General features: G+C 43.0%; 1 protein-coding gene across 2 annotated transcripts in view; it reads right to left on the minus strand.

Moving 5' to 3' along the window:
- Positions 1-2,665: 2,665 nt before the first annotated feature.
- LOC135517638 (integrin alpha-1-like) overlaps positions 2,666-20,060 on the minus strand; it is a 70,799-nt gene continuing 53,404 nt past the window's right edge. For both annotated transcript variants that reach the window (XM_064942130.1, XM_064942129.1), the window contains 18 exons: positions 19,667-19,810; positions 19,086-19,346; positions 18,654-18,784; positions 17,330-17,505; positions 16,933-17,078; positions 14,016-14,123; positions 12,645-12,721; positions 12,342-12,468; positions 11,635-11,715; positions 9,775-9,851; positions 9,571-9,660; positions 9,336-9,444; positions 7,176-7,289; positions 6,872-6,976; positions 6,676-6,780; positions 6,478-6,573; positions 6,272-6,385; positions 2,666-6,047 (listed from right to left, as the gene is read on the minus strand). In XM_064942130.1, the coding sequence (XP_064798202.1) occupies positions 5,988-6,047; positions 6,272-6,385; positions 6,478-6,573; positions 6,676-6,780; positions 6,872-6,976; positions 7,176-7,289; positions 9,336-9,444; positions 9,571-9,660; positions 9,775-9,851; positions 11,635-11,715; positions 12,342-12,468; positions 12,645-12,721; positions 14,016-14,123; positions 16,933-17,078; positions 17,330-17,505; positions 18,654-18,784; positions 19,086-19,346; positions 19,667-19,810 (2,121 nt within the window). In that variant the 3' untranslated portion in view covers positions 2,666-5,987. The remainder of the gene's footprint in view (positions 6,048-6,271; positions 6,386-6,477; positions 6,574-6,675; positions 6,781-6,871; positions 6,977-7,175; positions 7,290-9,335; positions 9,445-9,570; positions 9,661-9,774; positions 9,852-11,634; positions 11,716-12,341; positions 12,469-12,644; positions 12,722-14,015; positions 14,124-16,932; positions 17,079-17,329; positions 17,506-18,653; positions 18,785-19,085; positions 19,347-19,666; positions 19,811-20,060) is intronic.

Here is a 20,060-nt window from a genome sequence, read left to right on the forward strand (position 1 = left end):
CCTAGTTAAGCTGCGGCTGGCCCAGAACAGAGCGGCACGTCTTGCTCTTTGCTGCCAGTCTCTCTTGGCTAAGAGTTGAGGAGAGACTGACTGCATCACTTCTTATTTTTTATAAGGAACATTCATGTGTTGAAAATCCCATCGTTTGCATAGTCAACTTACACACAACTCTGACACACACATTTACCCCACCAGACATGCCACCAGGAGTCTTTTCACAGTCCCCAAATCCAGAACAATTTCAAGGAAGCGTACAGTATTATAAAGAGCCATTTTTGCATGGAACTCTGTTCCATCTCACATTGCTCAAACGAACACCAAACCTAGTTTAAAAAAAAAACAGATAAAGCAACACCTCAAGGCACAATACCTCTCCCTTACTTGACCTAGATATTTTGTTTATATGTATTGATGTGTGCCTTTAAATTGATTTTTTTTTATTGATGTAGTTCTGTCCTTGTCTACTAATGTTCTGTATTATATCATGTTTCATGTTGTGTAGACCCCAGGAAGAGTAGCTGCTGCTTTGAAACAGCTAATGGAGATCCTAATAACAGACCAAAATCTGCATCGATGGGGCTGCAGTGGAGCGGGTCGCGAGCTTCAAGTTCCTCGGTCCAAATCACTAGGGACTTCAAATGGTCCACACACTCAGAAATAGTTGTGAAGCGTGCATGACAGTGCCTCTTCCCTCTCAGAAGGTTGACAAGATTTGGCAATGGGCTCTCAAAATCCTCCAAAAGTTCAACAGCTGCACCATTGAGAGCATCTTGACTGGCTGCATCACTGCTTGGTATGGCAACTGCACCGCCCTCAATCGCATGGTGCTGCAGAGGGTGTTGTGGACAGCCCAGTATATCACTGGGGCCGAGCACCATCCCATCCATGACCTCTATATCAGGCGGTGTGTTAGAATGGCCTGGAGAATTGTTCAAAACACCAGCCACCCAAGCAATAGACTGTTCTCTCTGCTTCCAGATGGCAAGCGGTGCACACTCATTTGCTCACACGCGTGTGTGCACACACACACTTCATTTGCTCATACACATAACATGCACACACATTCATACTGACTCCACACACACACACAATCATGTACACTGTTGCTACTCTGTTGATCATTTGTCCTGATGCCTAGTCATCTTACCACTATACATATCTACCCCACTATACATATCTACCCTTCCCACTCCAGTATCCCTTGTAAATATGGTATTGACACTGACCCTGGAACTGACCCGGTATATCCGAAGTATGTAGCTTACTTACTTTCTCATGTTCTTCTTATTTTATTTCTGGCGGGGGCACTACTTTATAGTACTACTGCTATTGATTACTGCATTGTCGGGAAAGATTTGGCACGAAAGGCATTTCACTGTGCTTGTGCACATGACAATCAAACTTAGTCATGCAGTACCTGCTGCAATTCAAGCGCTTAGTGACACACCCTCTTTTTGTCTTTCAACACAGACATGGACATTCGCCAATGAGTCATCGTCGTGATGCGCTAGTCTGATTTAGGGGGATCTGCATTGTATCTGCGGGCTATATGCTTCCAGATAATACGGTACAGAAGTGTGACAGGGGACTCTTGGACTATTTGTTACCCAAGCCCACCCTGCCCCTGACCCCCGTCCATTCACAGTTACCTCCCTGAAAGACTATACACCCTTTCCTCAAGCTCTCAAAAAGTCTCCTACTATTCGGTCAGGTAGTAAATGTGAACATATTTCTCCAAACTTGTTTGGACCTGAGTATCAGGGTGTGTTCGTTTTCAATCCTCTACAGCAACTGACATACCATGAGACAATACCAGATGCACTACAGTAATATTCTGACCCATAGGTTTGATTTTGGGACAGTGACTGATACAGTACCCTCGGAGCTACCCTTCTGAGATAATATGGGTGTTGTTGACAATGTGTTTAAGATATTATTCATTGAACACACTGTTGGTCTTCCCACTTCACATCAAAAGAGGTTGAGAGACAGTAAACAGTATTACGGAACTCTGAGGCAGAGCGGTGGTCAGGGTTCTCTCTCTCTCTCTCTCTCTCTCTCTCTGTCTCACACCACAGATCCCCAAATAATACCCATGTGGTGTTATATACCTGACCCGAGACTGAGATAAATTAAACAGAACCACAGCTCTCCACATTTACAGTGAAGTGGCAGGTTTCACAATAATATGGTCATGAATTCCTGGAGGATGAAAACACAAACTGTGGGTGTCTGTCTGTCTGTCTGTCTGTCTTTAGTTATTGTTCTTTATAAGACACAAACACCTAGAACACACAAGCATAATCGTAATGGAAGCTGCCTTGCCCCTTTCCTTTCAATCTGAAACCATGAAGCCCATCCTGTGTGTGTAATGGGGTCAGTATGCCTGCATTGCCCAGACTGCCCACAGACTGTGAACAAGATCCAGCTGAAAGGATTAACTGATGTGTACAGTAATCCCAAACGCATGAGCAACCTGTCTGCAACAAAATAGCTGGCTTGCTGCCTGCCCTTCGGAGAGAAAACGTTGACTTTTTAGCACACAGCAAAAACTCACGCAAACATACACACGAACGAGGCACTTATGCACGCACACAACTAACTCACCCGCTATAGCCTACAATTATACTAATTCAGTTTTATGGCATGACTTACGCCATTGATGTCCAACATTAAAAAACAAGGCTTTATTTTTTTTTTGCATAAGATCCTTGACAACATGTGCAATGCTTTCTAAATGCTTTCAAATCTGTGCTAATGAGAGTACATACAGTATGACAAACCAGTGCATTAAGTGGACATTTCACAGCAGTGTGTATGACTGGACCATATCAGTCAGATGCAGGCTCAGCCCCTCCCTCCCTCCATCCCACCCTCCCTCGGTCAAAGTGGACTGAGATGATCGATCAGTGATCCTCAAACCTGCTCCTGGAGAGTCAAAGTAATGCAGGTTGTTATGCAACCTTAGGGCCATCACACTTGATACAACAACCCCTTGAGACAGACTGTTAACATGAATGTCAGTAAATGTCTAATCGAGAAGCTGGTCAGCACACACACACGTTTGGTTCTGGGTTCCAGAGTATGGTTACTGATTCAACTCATCCGTAATCAAATCTTCAAATCTTCAAATCTTCAGGTCCTGTGTGGCTCAGTCGGTAGAGCATGGCGCTTGCAACGCCAAGCGTCGTGGGTTCGATTCCCGCTGGGGCCACCCATATGTAAAAGTAGTGGCCCCAGCCGACTTGTAAGTCGCTTTGGACAAAAGCGTCTGCTAAATGGGATATATTATATTATTATTATTCAACGCCTTCATTGGCTGACTCCATCACCGCCAAGCTGTGACAAATAAGTTCTCCAGAAGGGGACAGGATGGAGGATCGCTGTGTTAACATGATCTCACACATTGGACAGACATTTGATCTTTATTACTTGTGCTTTCAAAAGTGATGAGTGAGCTGATGAGTGTCTCTTATATGCAATGCAACGTATGCAAAATATGGGAACAAAATGCAGATAGATTCAGGAGGAGAATAAGCCAAGGTGCATAAATATCAAAAGAGGGGGGGGGATGCAACTCACATTCACGAGTGTCACATGGTGACTTCAAACCTCTAAAGGTCCGTCATAGGCTGTCAAATCACCCCCAGTATGTGACCGTCAATCGCCCAAGTTTCCCCGATTTTGACCAAACGTCTTTTTGTTCGGCGCTACGGTCAAATGAAGACATCAGGAATCTGGTTACACTCCACTGAGAGGCTTTCTGGGTGACTGTAGGCTCCCTCACGAATCAATCTCCCAAAATAAGAAAAGAAAGAGGAGCCAAAAAACAAAAATCTTAGCGGATGGAGGCTAAATGAATCTAGTTCCAATCCACATTTTGTTGGACATTTCGATTTTCGATCAAAATATAAGACCAATATTTTTATTTTAAAATACTACGTTTGTTTGTTTTATCTAATTCAGATGATGTCAAAGCTCCATATACTCCATATTATTAAGGCCGAACATACCCATTATACTATCACCATACTATCATACAGTACGTAGCACCTGAGAAACGTTGGAGCAAAGTTATTTTCTCTCTATTACTGACATATACACTCTTAGAAAAAAGGTGCTAAGTAGAACCATACAGGTTCTTCAGTTTGTCCCCATTGGGGAACCCCTTTTGGTGCTGGGTAGAATCCTTTGCAAAGAACCCCCTGTATATGGTTCTACCAAGAACTGTTTTATCATCATCATCTAAAAGGTTCTTCCTTTTATCTTTGGAGGGTTCTTCCTCGTACCCTTTATGAATGGTTCCACCAGCCTTATTAGCCTTCGCCTTTAATTATTTATGACAATATATTACATATATCATAAGGCCTTTCTTTAAGGGCCTAGTTATACCAGAAGACAGTGGTGTTAGGAATCTCCTGGTTTACATCAGGCCTGCAAGTCACATTATGCTGGCTTGCAAAGTGATGTGTAATTCCTATTGGAATCCAGCCAGAGTTAGGATAGCCAACAAGTGGAATTATTAATCAGCCCCAACCTGCATTCAGAATGACTGCCAGGTTAGGGAAGCCTGAATACTGAGACTTCCTCAGTCATCTAAACTGGAACAACCAACAGATTGGATCAGTTTAGAAAACAGTATGTTATTTATCTTTGTGTAGCATAAAATGTATTAGCCAATCAATGTACATGCAAAAACAGAGATATTACAGTAGTAAAATATCCCTGCATGCTGGGAAATACTATATATGGCTCTATGTACAATCCTTCTTGCCTTTCTTCCAAAAATGGTTCTTAGCATGTTAAAGTTTCTAGGTAGAACCCGTTGCCTTACAAATAACCCTTGACTTCCGAAAAGGGTTCTTCTGATCAAAAATGGTTCTTGGTAAAAACCCTATCCCTCTGCAAAGAACTCTTTTGGAACCCTTTTTTTCTAAGAGTGTAGGGCCTTCTTGATACATGCTGGATTTATGTCCGTTTTAGCTTAAATTCTAGGAATTGTTGCAAACAACTTTATGTACAAGCTTTACATTCACTTACATTAAAGCACAATCAAATGTTTTCCTAATACTGTAAAGGTGCAATCTGTAAATTCTCTACCCCCATGTCGTGACAAGATGAATAAAAGTATTTATGTCAATAAGCATCTATTCCTCCTCTTCTTTTATACAGAATATATTCTTTTGGTGGGTACACTTGCATACACCTCTTTACTACTCGGAGGAACATTTTTGTTAAAACATACAACAAACAAAAAAAATCAACCTTAAAGACTGAGCTTGTAAGACTAGAACATTTTGCAAATGTCAGTGTGTCAAAAGCAAACATTCTGCTGAGAAGATGAGGAATGTGCCAAAATAGAATGAATAACACGTTTTAAGATATTACCATAAGTTGACAGTGTTTCATTAAAAAGTATCAAACAACTAGGACACAGGATTCGAACCCATCGCAGATTGTCTGTGCAAACCCACCAGAGTTCACGTGGACTTGGGCAACTTTGGTTTAATGCCATAGTCTGGGGTGTTTTTAGTGGCATTGGGATGTTTTAAGTAAACCTGAGAATGTTTTGTTCTGTTGTATAAAGCTGATAAGGTTGTGGCATCATATGATCAGTTCCGAGTCAGGACATCTAGGTCTTCTGATGTCTCTTCTAGCTTAGGTCCTTAAGGTCCAGGTACCCAAGTTGGATAGACGGAAGACCACAGTGTACAAGTTCAATGTTTCCCAAGGCTTCTCTTTCCACTGAACCCGGACCAAGTTGTCATTACGTCTGGTAGACCATGTTGCTCATATAGATGGGCCACATCACTTTCAGGTGAATGGGTTGGTGCAGAACCATAGATAAACTCTGGCTTTTCCTCTGACCTGATGGCATTCAGGTGAATGGGTTGTTGTGGTATTTCCTACGGTATCTCCTCTCACTGACCTGATAACAGACCTAAAGACAGTGGGGCACAGACAGACCTACAGGGTGGTGGGAAGGGTTAATTCTTCATGTCCTCCTTCTCCATGTCCTCCATGGATTTTCTTTTGAAAAATCCAGCCTGGTAAACGGAGCAAAGGAGAAAACATGGAATTACAACCCAATTCAATCCAAGTCTGAAGTTTGATTTGGATTTGAAATGGATTTGGATTTAAATGGAAATGGATTTAAAAGTGTATTGCACACATGGTCACACATGCTGAACCTCTCTATAATGCAAGCCTGTGCTATGTTATCTCTTCCCGATTGACACAAGCAGACAGAAGGTCGTGAACACCCACATACCTTCCATAGGGCGAAGATGACCAGTGCCAGAATGAGAAGTCCTATTAGGATACTGACTATAATGATCCACAGCGGTATACCTCCCAAAGCCTCTTTAGACACCTGGATCTTCACCTGAGATAGAAACGAGAGTGTTACACGGCCCAGAAAACCAACAAAAAGGACAACAAGCAAACACATCAAAATGTATAGGTCATTGCTCTCACATCTCTGGCGTTATTCGCGGTGCTCAACATGAAGAGATCCGTGTTCTGGTTCTCCAGGGTGGCATGAACTATCATATGAAGGCTGGTGAACTCTGCCTGCTCAGCAAAGAATTGAATCAGATGAGTGAATCAGAATCAGTCAAAAAACACAATCATTCAATCTTTCATTCAATCAATCAATTACTCCATAATACTCACTTTGATAAAGGTGGGCTTCCACACCCTAAAGGTAACATTGACATGGCTGTTGTTGACGTGAGGGATGGAGCAGTCAAATGACTCACATGGGTGGTCCTTACAGCCCTGCAAAGAAGAGGATACACACTGTGAGACACGCGCACATGCGCAGACGCGCGCACACACACACACACACACACACACACTGTTGACTCACCACCAGGAAGTCACTGAGGGTCTCTTTTTTAAGGTTGAGAGTGTGGACATTGTTGTGGTTGATCTTTAAAGGGTTAATCAGATGGCCGGCATGGCATCTCACATCCTGTGGGAGACAAGATCCACCGACAAATCAACCATCAGTCAATCCATCACATTGGATCGAGTTGATCCACACCACTAAAATTCTGCAGTCTGGTTGACTTCACAGTGTGATTATCTGTTGACCGGCAGAGAACCCTGTGCAGAGTCTCCCTCTATGCTACAGCACATGTACCACAGGGAGAGAGAGAGAGAGGCCTTACCTGTGAGGAGGTGACGTGAGTCAGGTAAAGCAGGATGTTCTCTCTGGGTGAGAGGTACGGGTACTTCACCCATAGCTTCAGAGGAGGAGTCGCCATATCCACATCCCTATTAATCTGGAGGTTAGAGATACGGTTTAATAGCGGGAGCCGGGTTCACCAAGATTTGCCCCAACACCCAAACTCATTCTCGTTGCAGGGGATAAATGATGTTGAGAAACTAGTCAATTGTAATGAATGATTTCTATGAGCAGCGTGACGTGAAATGGAGCTGTTAAAGAATACGTACATCTGAATCTGTCTTCTCTGCTGCCTTCTCTGCTCTGATATCTGCATGATCAATCATCAACACTCAAGTGTGTGGTTGTGAGTGTGTGTGCTGTTGTAGCCTATTTACTTGCACAAAGTCGGCATGAATTCAAAGTGCTGCATGCGACCACGCCATGCAGACAGTAAGTAGGCCTACAGGCTATTCAGATCGTCGCTCAAAAAAGACGGCCATAGCCTACATAGCCTATAACTAAACGGCCATAGCCTACATAGCCTATAACTAAACAGCCATAGCCTACATAGCCTATAACTAAACGGCCATAGCCTACATAGCCTATAAATAAACGGCCATAGCCTACATAGCCTATAACTAAACGGCCATAGCCTACATAGTCTATAACTAACAACAGCCATAGCCTACATAGCCTATAACTAAACAGCCATAGCCTACATAGCCTATAACTAAACAGCCATAGCCTACATAGCCTATAACTAAACAGCCATAGTCTACATAGCCTATAACTAAACGGCCATAGCCTACATAGCCTATAACTAAACAGCCATAGCCTACATAGTCTATAACTGAACGGCCATAGCCTACATAGCCTATAACTAAACAGCCATAGCCTACAACTAACAACAGGCATAGCCTACATAGCCTATAACTAAACAGCCATAGCCTACAACTAACAACAGGCATAGCCTACATAGCCTATAACTAAACAGCCATAGCCTACATAGCCTATAACTAAACAGCCATAGCCTACATAGCCTATAACTAAACGGCCATAGCCTACATAGCCTATAACTAAACAGCCATAGCCTACATAGCCTATAACTAAACGGCCATAGCCTACATAGCCTATAACTAAACAGCCATAGCCTACATAGCCTATAACTAAACGGCCATAGCCTACATAGTCTATAACTAAACTTCCTCAACAAAATAGTGTGGTGACCCCAGAAATGTCATGCAATTTTCTCGGGAAAGAAAATTGATAAATTCTCTGGAGAAAAAAATATTAAACCATAGTCAGAGAGAATCAGTAAAGTCACAGGTCTTTCAGTCATAATTGAATCACATTTTAGTTTCTTCAAAAGCTGATGAGGCAACTCAGAATAGGTGTCTTACTTTTGGGCACCACTTGGCCATATCTAACCAGGTCTTAGTCTCTAACCAGACTCAGGGCACTCTGACTAACCTGGTCTCACTATAGCATGAAACATGGTGTTTCCATCATCCACATCTATACCATGGTAAAGATTAGGCAACACCATGGTGTTATTTAGGTGCATGGCAGTACCGTCATACTTAAAAGCTAAATTCATGGTACATTTCCATGATTCAGATCTATACCGTGGTACAAATGATGCAATACCATGGTAATAAGTGATAAATAGATGTAATACCAAGGTAAATAGTAGTACCATGGTACATATTTGTAAGAGATGTCTTACTTTTTTGGCACACCACTTGCCCATATCTAAACAGGTATTAGTGTCTCACTAGACTCTGCCTAACCAGGTCTCACTCGACTCTGACTAACCAGGTCTCACTAGTGTATTACTGGGATGATACTGTATGTATGTACAGTACCAGTCAAAGGTTTGGACACACCTACGCATTCAAGGGATTTTCTTTATTTTGACTATTTCCTACATTGTAGAATAATAGTGAAGACATGACAACTATGAAATAACACACATGGAATCGTGTAGTAACCAAAGAAAGTGTTAACAGATCCTAAATATATTTGAGATTTGAGATTCTTCAAAGTAGCCACCCTTTTTGCCTTGATGACCTCTTTGCCCACTCCTGGCATAGTAAAGATCAAGAAAAATTCCGGAATGTGTCAGTGTGTCCAAACTTTGGACTGGTGATGCATGTCTTACCGTGTAGCTGATCTTGACCTCTTCTCCTATCACACTGGTGCCGTTGAAGACCCTGGGGTGCTGCTCTCCCTCTTTCACTATGATGTGGTCCTCCTTCATGTGCCTGTCACTGAGAGACGGAGGAATGAGGAAAGGAGACGATAAGATTTGGAAAACGGTCAAACGTTTTTTGTTTTTTTTGAACCTGTGCAAATAAGAATGCGCTGCATGTGTTGCAGGCGCTGTCTGTACTCACGCTGTGAATCTAAGTCCAGCCTCGTACTTCACAGGGATGGCGATTTTCACAGAGTTATCAAAAAGGGTGCTGTTCACTTCGTCGCTGTCACTGTAGTAAGGGGAAAGCCATTGCATTAGAATTTTGACATTACGATACTTCGTTGATCGCTCATGTATTTTCTGTTGTTGTTTAGATTTAGTGTGACACCATGGCTTACTGTACCTGGTTGCAGTTACGTTGATCTGAATTTCCTTCCAGATATGTGCAGGGTTGACTTCAAACAGGATCTTAAAGACCTCCTGCAGAGAGAGAACAAGCAGACACATCAGCGGCCTGAAGTCCATAGTGAGTCTAATGGTATGAGCATAGATATGTACTATTGCAAAATTTTGGATTGTCTTATATATATACAGTCCCAGTCAAAAGTTTGGATACACCTACTCATTCAAGGGTTTTTCTTTATTTTTTACTATTTTCTACATTGTAGAATAATAGTGAAGGCATCAAAACTATGAAATAACACACATGGAATCATGTAGTAACCAAAATTGTTATGCAAATAAAAATCAATTTTATACTTGAGATTCTCCAAAGTAGCCACCCTGACTTGATGACAGTTTTGCACACTCCTGGTATTCTCTCAACCAGCTTCATGCATTTCAATTAACTTGTGGAATTTCTTTTCTTCTTAATGCGTTTGAGCCAATCAGTTGTGTTCTGACCAGGTCGGGGTGGTATACAGAAGACAGCCCTATTTGCTAAAAGACCAAGTCCATATTATGGCAAGAACAGCTCAAATAAGCAAAGAGAAACAACAGTCCGTCATTACTTTAAGACACGAAGGTCAGTCAATGCGGAACATTTCCAGAACTTTTCAAAAACAGTCAAGCGCTATGATGAAACTGGCTCTCATGAGGACCGCCACAGGAAAGGAAGACCCAGAGTTAGCTCTGCTGCAGAGGATAAGTTAATTAGAGTCACCAGCCTCAGAAATTGCAGCCCAAATAAATGTTTCACAGAGTTCAAGTAACAGACACATCTCAACATCAACTGTGTCAATCAGGCATTCATGGTGGAATTTCTGCAAAGAAACCACTACTAAAGGACACTAATAATAAGAAGAGACTTGCTTGGGCCAAGAAACACGGGCAATAGAGCGGTGGAAATCTGTCCTTTGGTCTGATGAGTCCAAATTTGAGATTTTTGGTTCCAACCGCCATTTCTTTGTGAGATGCAGAGTAGGTGAATGGTCTCCGCATGTGTGGTTCCCATCGTGAAGCATGGAGGAGGAGGTGTGATGGTGTGTGGGTGCTTTGCTGTCTGTGATTTATTTAGAATTTAAGGCACACTTAACCAGCATTGCTACCACAGCATTCTGCAGCGATACACCATCCCATCTGGTTTGCGCTTAGTGGGACTATCATCTGTTTTTCAACAGGACAATGACCCAACACACCTCCAGGCTGTGTAAGGGCTATTTCACCAAGAAGGAGAGCGATGGAATACTGCATCAGATGACCTGGCCTCCACAATCACTCGATCTCAACTCAATTGAGAGGGTTTAGGACGAGTTGGACTGCCGAGTGAAGGCAAAGCAGCCAACAAGTGCTCAACATATGTGGGAACTCCTTCAAGACTGTTAGAAAAGCTTTCCTCATGAAGCTGGTTGAGAGAATGCCAAGAGAGTGCAAAGCTGTCATCAAGGCAAACACTGTCTACATTGAAGAATCCCAAAAATATATTTTGATTTGTTTAACACCTTTTTGGTTACTACATGATTCCATGTGTTATTTAATAGTTATGATGTCTTCACTATTATTCTACAGTGTAGAAAATAGTAAAAAATAAAGAAAAACCCTTGAATGTGTAGGTGTGTCCAAACTTTTGACTAGTACTATATATTTACAAAAAAATATATGGAGGATTGGAAATGATGCAGACAATTACATTGATGGAAGCTACAATCTATCTGCAATATTAAAGCTGATCTACCCCCTAAAAATGTTTAATCAATAAATAAAATAAAATATATATGTAAAAAATATTTATAAAGAAATATATAATAATAAAGAAACGTTTTACCTCTACATTGCTTTTGAGGAATGGATATCCCACAGCACACTCAACTTTGGTATTATTTAGACTACAGTCTTTTTCTTTGGGCTGCGGAGTAAAGGGAGAGATGTCAAAACATACTGACAGAAATTATGACTGTGAAATGAAATCTGGATGTTCAAGACAGTAGAAGTTGAACGAACTGCAAAAATCACTGAAGCTGGAGATTCATATCTCCCTCACTAGCTTTAAGCACCAGCTGTCAGAGCAGCTCACAGATCACTGCACCTGTACATAGCCCATCTGTAAACAGCCCATACAACTACCTCATCCCCATTCTGTATTTATTTATTTATCTTGCTCCTTTGCACCCCCAGTATCTCTACTTGCACATTCATCTTCTGCACATCTATCATTCTAGTGTTTAATTGCTGTATTGTAATTACTTTGCCTTAACTCCCTTATCTTACCTCATTTGCACTCACTGTATATAGACTTTTTGTTTTCTTTTTTTCTACTGTATTATTGACTGTATGTTTTGTTTATTCCATGTGTAACTCTGTGTTGTTGTATGTGTCGAACTGCTATGCTTTATCTTGGCCAGGTCGCAGTTGCAAATGAGAACTTGTTCTCAACTAGCCTACCTGGTTAAATAAAGGTGGAAATAAATATATATATATATATATATATATATAAAATTACACAACTGTTATAAAGACAGCGAGGAAACTCACCTCGACCTTGACGTAGTTTATGTTTTCAGTAAAGCTCAGCATAACTTTGGTGTTGTAAGCATTGTCTTTGCTGTTTCTAGTGGTGATCAGAACGTGGAACTTCTCCTTGTTCGCTTTGATCACAAGACTGCAAAGAATAGGAAAGTTACTACCGTAGCAAGGTAAATGTAATTTGGGCATTTCAACTGAAGCGACACAAGGGGGCGCCAAAGTACAATACAAGGGCAACATAACTGCTACTGAACTGTCACATTACTGTTGACAGTTTGATGGACTGAAGGAATACAATCATTGTGATAATACCGTTGTATACTTGGCACAGCCTTCAGCGATAGGTCAGCTATGCACTTGTCATCGGTCCCACAGTCCACCAAAGGAATCTGAATGACATGTGCATGGTTACAAGCAATACAAAACATGTACAAGACAGAACTAGCAAGAAAGCAGTCAAAAACAAATTCACTTGCTTAGTAGTTGTGTCAAGAGACAGTGAATTGTCGTTGTTCTTGTTTGCTTTTGACTGAAATAGTGAAATGCATTCCTAACATTTGAGCAAGAGTCTGCTCCCAAGAATGACAATCTGGGATTTTATACAATGTCTGAGGGAAAACGTAACGCTTTCGTGTGATAACTATGTGTGTGTGTGTGTGTGTGCACTCGTGTATTTGTTCCAACGCCACATCCTGTTACTGTATAGTGAGGGCACACTCCTCTAGTGTAACAGAAGAGCATCCTCCATGACCCTGAGTAGCATGTTGTACCAGAAACACTGTATATAACAGTGGAGGCTACTGAGGGGAGGACGGCTCATAAAAATGTCTGGAAAGGAGCGAATGGAATGGCATCAAACACATGGAAACTCATTTCGCTCCAGTCACTACCACGAGCCCGTCCTCCCTAATTAAGGTGCCACCAACCTCCTGTGGTTGACGGGATGGTATTGTCTCCGCCCTAATAATAGGAGTCATCCCAAAGACGGGAAGGCAAGTGGTCAGCTTATCGGTCAGCGTGTCGCTGTATTCCTGTGCGGACAGGAGTGGACCCTCTCACTTCGCCGCTTCCTCTCTGGTTGTACTGAGAGTGTTGCGGTGTGTTTGATAGCATGAGAACTCAGGCCTGAGAACCAGTGCTAACTTTACTAAACAGACCTGTAACTTGGATGTAATCGCACTCTGTCGTGTGTTGAGGAATTTGAGGCTTCAAGGAATCCCTGTTCTACCACCACGTTATTCTCCAGCCACATGTTTTGGCTCTCCGTCCGTCTGGCAAATAGCTCATAAGAACTATGTGTGTGTGGGAACTCCACTATGGAAACAGGACAACTGCCTGTCAGTGTTTTAAAGCTCATAAGCCTCTTATATGAACTAGTGAAGGATGGAGGACAGCTGTTGCTGATGATAAGTGCTGCAGAGAGCATGACTGCATGACTGTGTAAAGTACTGATTGCTGACTTCTCTGCTCACACGTTGCATATTCACCACTGTATTATGTGATAGCGGAGGTATAATCCAATCAGTAAGGTAGGAAATCAATGTGTGCACACATGTTAGCCAGTGAAGAAGGCCTCTAGTGGCTAAAGAGGGAAGCAAGCCAAGGTATACAAAATTCATAACAAGCCAAAAGTTACTGGTGTGTGTGTGTGTGTGTTAAATCTGGCGCAGTGGTTTATTTTACCGTTTTGTTAAGTGACGTTGGTAGATCTCCATCCAGGACGGGACCCGTGTCCTCAGCCAGGTCAAACTCTAGGGAGACCATGATTGGGTCTCTGAAGTCCAATTTAGCCTAAAAGGAGGAGGGGCAAATGTAATTACACGTATAATGTATCCAGGGGCATCATGCACCATTTATTTTAGAGCGGGGCGTGATGTAGGCGAGGAGGGAGGGGTGGTGGTTGGAGAATCAGGGAAAATTTGGCATTTTTCAAACATCTGAAACAGCTTTACCTGTAAGCAACAGACGTAATCGTTATGCCTCATTCTATGTAAAATATATATATATATGTGTCTATTTCTCTGCATAGGTTATCTAAGTATACCTCTTTATACCTGTTCAACTGTCATTTTAATTATAATTTCTAAAGTTTAGCAACATTTCCAGCAGGCATGTCAGCTAAGATAGTTAGACAAGCTAATCTAACTTGAGCGATAGCCTGAAATGGCTTGGTGGCTAGTTATGAGGTTGGGAGATTGGGAACCTATCTATCTCGCTAGCTAAAGCTAACTTCATCCAATTGCTAGGTGGCTAGTATTACAGAGAAACAACTAAATATTTTTTGGTTTATGTATTCATCAAGAAGGAAACAAGAGGCTACGTTGCTTGATCAAATTCATTTACAAACGTACCTCCTGCCCTTCACCGGCTGCTAAAAATCAAATTGAACGCGGTGTGTGTCACTCTACACTCTCTCTCCTCCTCCACTGAAGATACTGTATGCACTAGAGCAGGGATGGGCAACTTTGATGGGGGTGGGGGCCACCAAAAATCTGAACTCATCATGACGGGCCGCAGTAGACTAGCATCCATACCCACATATACAGTCAGAGCTGGCCCTAGCCTTTTGGGTGGCCCTAAGTGAAATGTTGTTAGGGGGACCCCCCCCCCCCCCCCAACAACTTGCATTCAAAACATTTTAGCAATCCCCTTCCTGACAGCGGAGAGTTTTCATTTCCTGTAATTCTATCGGCACCCTCCAACCATCCACCAGCTCTCCCTCATTCTCTCTCTCTCTCTTTTCTTTTGTCTCTCTTTCAAACTCCTCTCCACTCTCAAATATGCCTCTCTACCCGTCTCTCTCCAACGTGCCGATCTCCCTCTCTATCTCATCCGCTTTCTCTTTCTCCTATTTCTCTCCCTCCCTCTTACGCTTCTCTCACCCGCTCTCCCTCTCTTCGTCTCTCTCTCCCCTCCATCGCCTCCTCTCCCTACCCCTCTCTCTTCACCGCTCTCTCTCTCTTCACCTCTCTTTCTCTCTCTCTCTCTCTCTCTCTCTCAGAGGTCCTGCGGGTAGTTTAATAGTCATTGTCGGGGCATTCTCTTCACCTTGCTTTGATCAGTAAAGCGCTGGTTCTGGTTCCCATTACAGTCAAGGTCTTCTGTCATTTAAAAGCTCTCTTTTCATCTGGCCTCCTCACTAAAACCGTATAATGTACAACTATCTGATACAAAACAACCAATAGAACAATTAACAATCAATGTAAAGTGAATCTATTTTTAGACCACTTTTAAGCTGAAATGTTTGTATGTACAGTAATGGGCCTATTGTAAAAGTGGTTGTATTCCGTTTTCCCTTTGATCAAGGAAGGGAGATATTTCTCCACTTTCATGTTAAGAGCGTTCCTACCTAACCTGGACTCAGGGATAGACGTAACATAGTAAATGTAAACTGTCTCCCACCATTTCGTATAATATGTTACGAATTACAATTTGTATGATATGTTACGAATTGCAATTCGTACAATAAGTTATGAATTTGCAAAACGTATGATATGTTCCAAATTCCACTTGGTTGTGGTTAACGTTAGCTTGGTGGCTAACATTAGCTAGGCTAGGGATTAGGGTTAGGAGTTAGGGTTGGGGGTTAGAGAAAGGATTAGCTAACATGCTAAGTAGTTGCAGAGTAGCTAAAAGTAGTAAGTATTTGCAAAGTTGCTAACTAGCTAAAATACTAAAGTTGTCTGTGATGTGACTCGAACACGCAACCTTTGGGTTACTAGACTTTTACATTACACGCCCACACGTCCATCCTCCCCGACCAACTTCCTTCCTTTCATTTTTGACTTAAGCAACCTTCCTTCTTATGTAACCATACCAAATGTACACTCTTGGCACCTTTTTTTTCTATCTAGAACCTTAAAGGGTTCTTCGGCTTTTCCCAAAAGAAAACCCTTCGAAAAACTATTTTTGGTTGCAGGTAGAACCCTTTTGGGTTCCAACCTGGAACCAAAAAGTTTCTACCTGGAACCGAAAAGGGTTCTCCTATGGGGACAGCCGTAGAACCCTTTTGGAACCATTTTTTCTAAGAGTGTAACATAGGCAAATCACAGATTTACGTTCAATAGGTTACGTCTTTGAGGCCAGGTTGTCCTACATTCAATAGATACGGGAGCAACTAGGCTCCATACTATACATCCATCCACTACAGCCACTAGCCAGTCTCTTGAGGAGGTCTACTGAGATACTAATGGCCTACTGAGATACTAATGGTCCTTTAGGCTGGGCCCAAATCTGCTTGTGTTGTTTTGCCCAAATGCAATGGTCATTATCATGCCAAACATATGACAGTTGATACGAGTTGGCTATAAAGCATAAAAATTTCTGGAACCAGGCTGATTACGGCAAGGCACTTGTCTTTCACTGCGCTTTATCTGACGCCATCAGAATTACAAACTGAAGCCCATTTCCCCTCTCTAGTTCAAAATCTGCAGCCAGTAACCCATTTAGCAATGTTCTACTAAACTATGTAAGAAAATGTGTTTTTCTATGGGGCTGTTATCCTTCTCTGTTGTCTTTCTCTCTCCATCTCCCCCCAGACTCCCTTCTGCCTCTCTCTCTCTCCATGTGGACCAGGCTGGGTGAGGAAGGATTTACTTGCCTTCATGGCAAATAAATGCTCCACACACAGATTGTCTATGATCTTGGCGGTGGCCTGGGCCTTCCTCTCACTTTTCTCGTCTATGTTGACAAACGCAGCCCTCGACTTCGCCCTCAGAGAGTCCAGCGTCAAGCTGTACTTAATGGCTGAAACACAACAAACACCAGTCATGATTAGGGTGGCAAAACTCCAGTAACTTTCCCAAAATGCCTAGATTTTCTATAAATCCTGGTTAGGGTTAGCGACAGCAACCTCAAAATGAAAGCTTTCTATTTTACTCCTTTTTACTGTTCTTATCGAGAGTCCGCTTTAATTCGCTGCATATTATTGAAGGGCGTTTACACTGTAAACATGTTAACATACTGTATGAAAGGAAAGGGGTTGATCAGACTCTCACCTGTGCCCGAGTTAGTGTCATCCTTCTCAGACTTGACGCTGTAGCTAAAGCAGACCCTGGTCTTCACACACACAGTTTCCCTCCCGCCCAACATGCAGCCTTTAGAGGGCTGCTGTAGGTTGATCTTGCTCGGGTCAAAGGTCATGTTGGCATAAAGCTCAGCAACATCCTTGGACCTGGATGACAAACACCAGATTTATGCGGCGTTCAAAAACAACTGGAAACTCGGGAAACATAATGACGTCAGTTATCTTCAGGTCGGACTGTCAGAGCTCTAGAAAGAGGCCCGAGTTCCCGACTTGGAATTCCGAGTTGGATGACCGGTCAAATAGATTTGTCCCAGTCGGTGCACATTTTTCTCCTAGTACCCAGTTGTTTTGAACGCACCGAAGTTGGAGATTTCCTAGTTCCCAGTTGTTTTGAACGCACCGAAGTTGGAGATTTCCCAGTTCCCAGTTGTTTTGAACACGGCATTAGCACATGGAACTGGCACATTCAAGTTACAAAAGTGAATGACCTGTGAATTAAACTTCATTAATACACGTTTCCAAAAAAGGAAAACTACTTCCATTCCTTTTAAGTAACCCCCAAATAGAACATATGAAGCACATTATTCATGTCTTCCATGAAAAGAGGTTAGCGACCGCGCTCTAAACCACATTGCGGGCCCATGGCAGCTCTAGGTCACTGGTTTCCGTGGCGTAACTGAGTTCTACTGCTGCAGTATCAAACTGTTAGCGGCACAGTTAGCGTCCACTGCCATGGACGCTCTGGAATTAGGGAGTGACTCTCCAACAGTCTACAGCCCCGCTCTGTTAAGCAGAGATCCAAGAGCCCAGGAGGAAGAGCTGCCAAATCATGTTTTAAAATCTTTGCCTGCTGGGATTTGAAGTTTTTCACACAGCCCTGGTCGGCCCCGGCCAGCTAGGCTTGGTCCAGCAGAAACTGAGTGGGTGTGAGGGATCCCTGGATGGGGGCCCTGTGGTGTGTAGAGAGCTCAACTCAGTTATATGAGATGGGAGGAAAGGAGTGAAGAGGGTTCAGCTCCATGAACTCTATGAGGAGAGGAGGGCCAGGGGGTTTGAACATAGAGAGGAGGGGGTTGTTGGTTCAAATCCCGAGAGGGACACAGCTGTGTAAACCAGAGTGACAGTCTTTGATAGATGAGCTAAAGATATAATAATACAGTTGTGTGAGATATGAGGTTACTGCTATTACTAATAGTTCAAGTGGAGTGCTAGAGTGAGTGTGTGTGTGTTCCTGCTTACATGCGCGGCATGAATTTTATGTTTTGACTCTAAACGCAGAGGCACTGAACACTCACCAGAACAGAGAAGCGCCTCCCAGACCTCCGATGGTAACGTCTATGATTCCATCTCCGTTCAGGTCCATGACTCCATGGATTGACTGGCCAAAGAACTTAGTCTTCACCCCGTCTCCAGGACCTGGGATACGCTGAAACCACACCAGCACACACACATTCAGAGGTCGAACAGGAATACTTCCACGGTATCTACTGTCACTGCATATCTACTGCAGAGTGTCCATCCACAAACCCCTATCCCACACATTGATTACAGATGAGGACCAGTGGTGGCCGGTGGGGGCTGGTGGAGGGAGAAACCTGAGGATATGGTTCACATGTGTTCCATTCATTCCATTCCTGCAATTAGAATGAGCCCGGCCTTTGACTTCTGGTGACACCAGACTCCACAGACGGGGAACAGACTGACCACCTGGCCTTTTCTTTCTTCACCTGGACATATTTCTCCTTGATCGTCTTCTTGGCTCCGTGGTAGATGTAGACGGCTCCTCTGTGGTCATTCTCGAACGGTGCCCCGATGGCCACGTCCCGGTTCCCGTCCAGGTCCAGGTCGCTGACCTCGGCGATGGCGGTGCCGAAACGGGCGCCACACGGGTCATTCTTGCGAACGTTGGTGCAGCCATGGGAGTGGGCTGAGGTACAACACGTCTGGTTGTCCGGCTTCAGCGTGGCCTGGTGCTCAAACATGCCCTTCTGGAGGTGTAGGGTGATGGAGAGAGAGAGAGAAAGAGAAAGAGAGAGAGAGAGAGAGAGAGAAGGAGAGAGAGAGAGAGAGAGAGAGAGAGTGAGGAAGCAAGGGGGGGAGACAAATGTTTGAGCATCATCAGACCCTTGTTCTAATCCAATGCCAGCTTTTTTTCTAATGAGACTTTGTATTGTATCAGACAAACATCCCCGAAGTCTGATCTCCAACTAGATAGTTACATTCACTTATTAACCTTTACGGAAATGCATTTTTCATTGAACTTAATTTACAATGACAGGTCAAAGACAAAACACAGTGCACCACACACCTCATTGAGTTTGAAGACGTACACCTGTCCCTGTTCCTCCCTCTCTGGGCCCATGTACATAGGAGCTCCCACCAACAGGATGTCTGTGTACGAGTCCTGGTCAACATCCACCGTCTGGAGAACACTGCCAAAGTAGGAGCCAATCTACAAGGAGACAGACAGGATCCATAGAACTGGCGTGGAACTTCTAATCCTGGATTATATAGTCCATGGGTCAAACTACATTATAATCACTCAACCGTAAGTCCAAATACATGCTTTAATATAAACCTTTACTTAGCCTCTTCTCAATTCCATGCTCAAAATTAAGTAGAAATACTGCATGATCTAATGCTTTGACATAAGTGAAATCTTGTGAATTCCAGAAATTAGAGTACATTATTTTCTACTCACT

Source organism: Oncorhynchus masou, chromosome 28 (genome assembly GCF_036934945.1).
Source record: "Oncorhynchus masou masou isolate Uvic2021 chromosome 28, UVic_Omas_1.1, whole genome shotgun sequence".
In the NCBI taxonomy this organism is placed as follows: domain Eukaryota; kingdom Metazoa; phylum Chordata; class Actinopteri; order Salmoniformes; family Salmonidae; genus Oncorhynchus; species Oncorhynchus masou.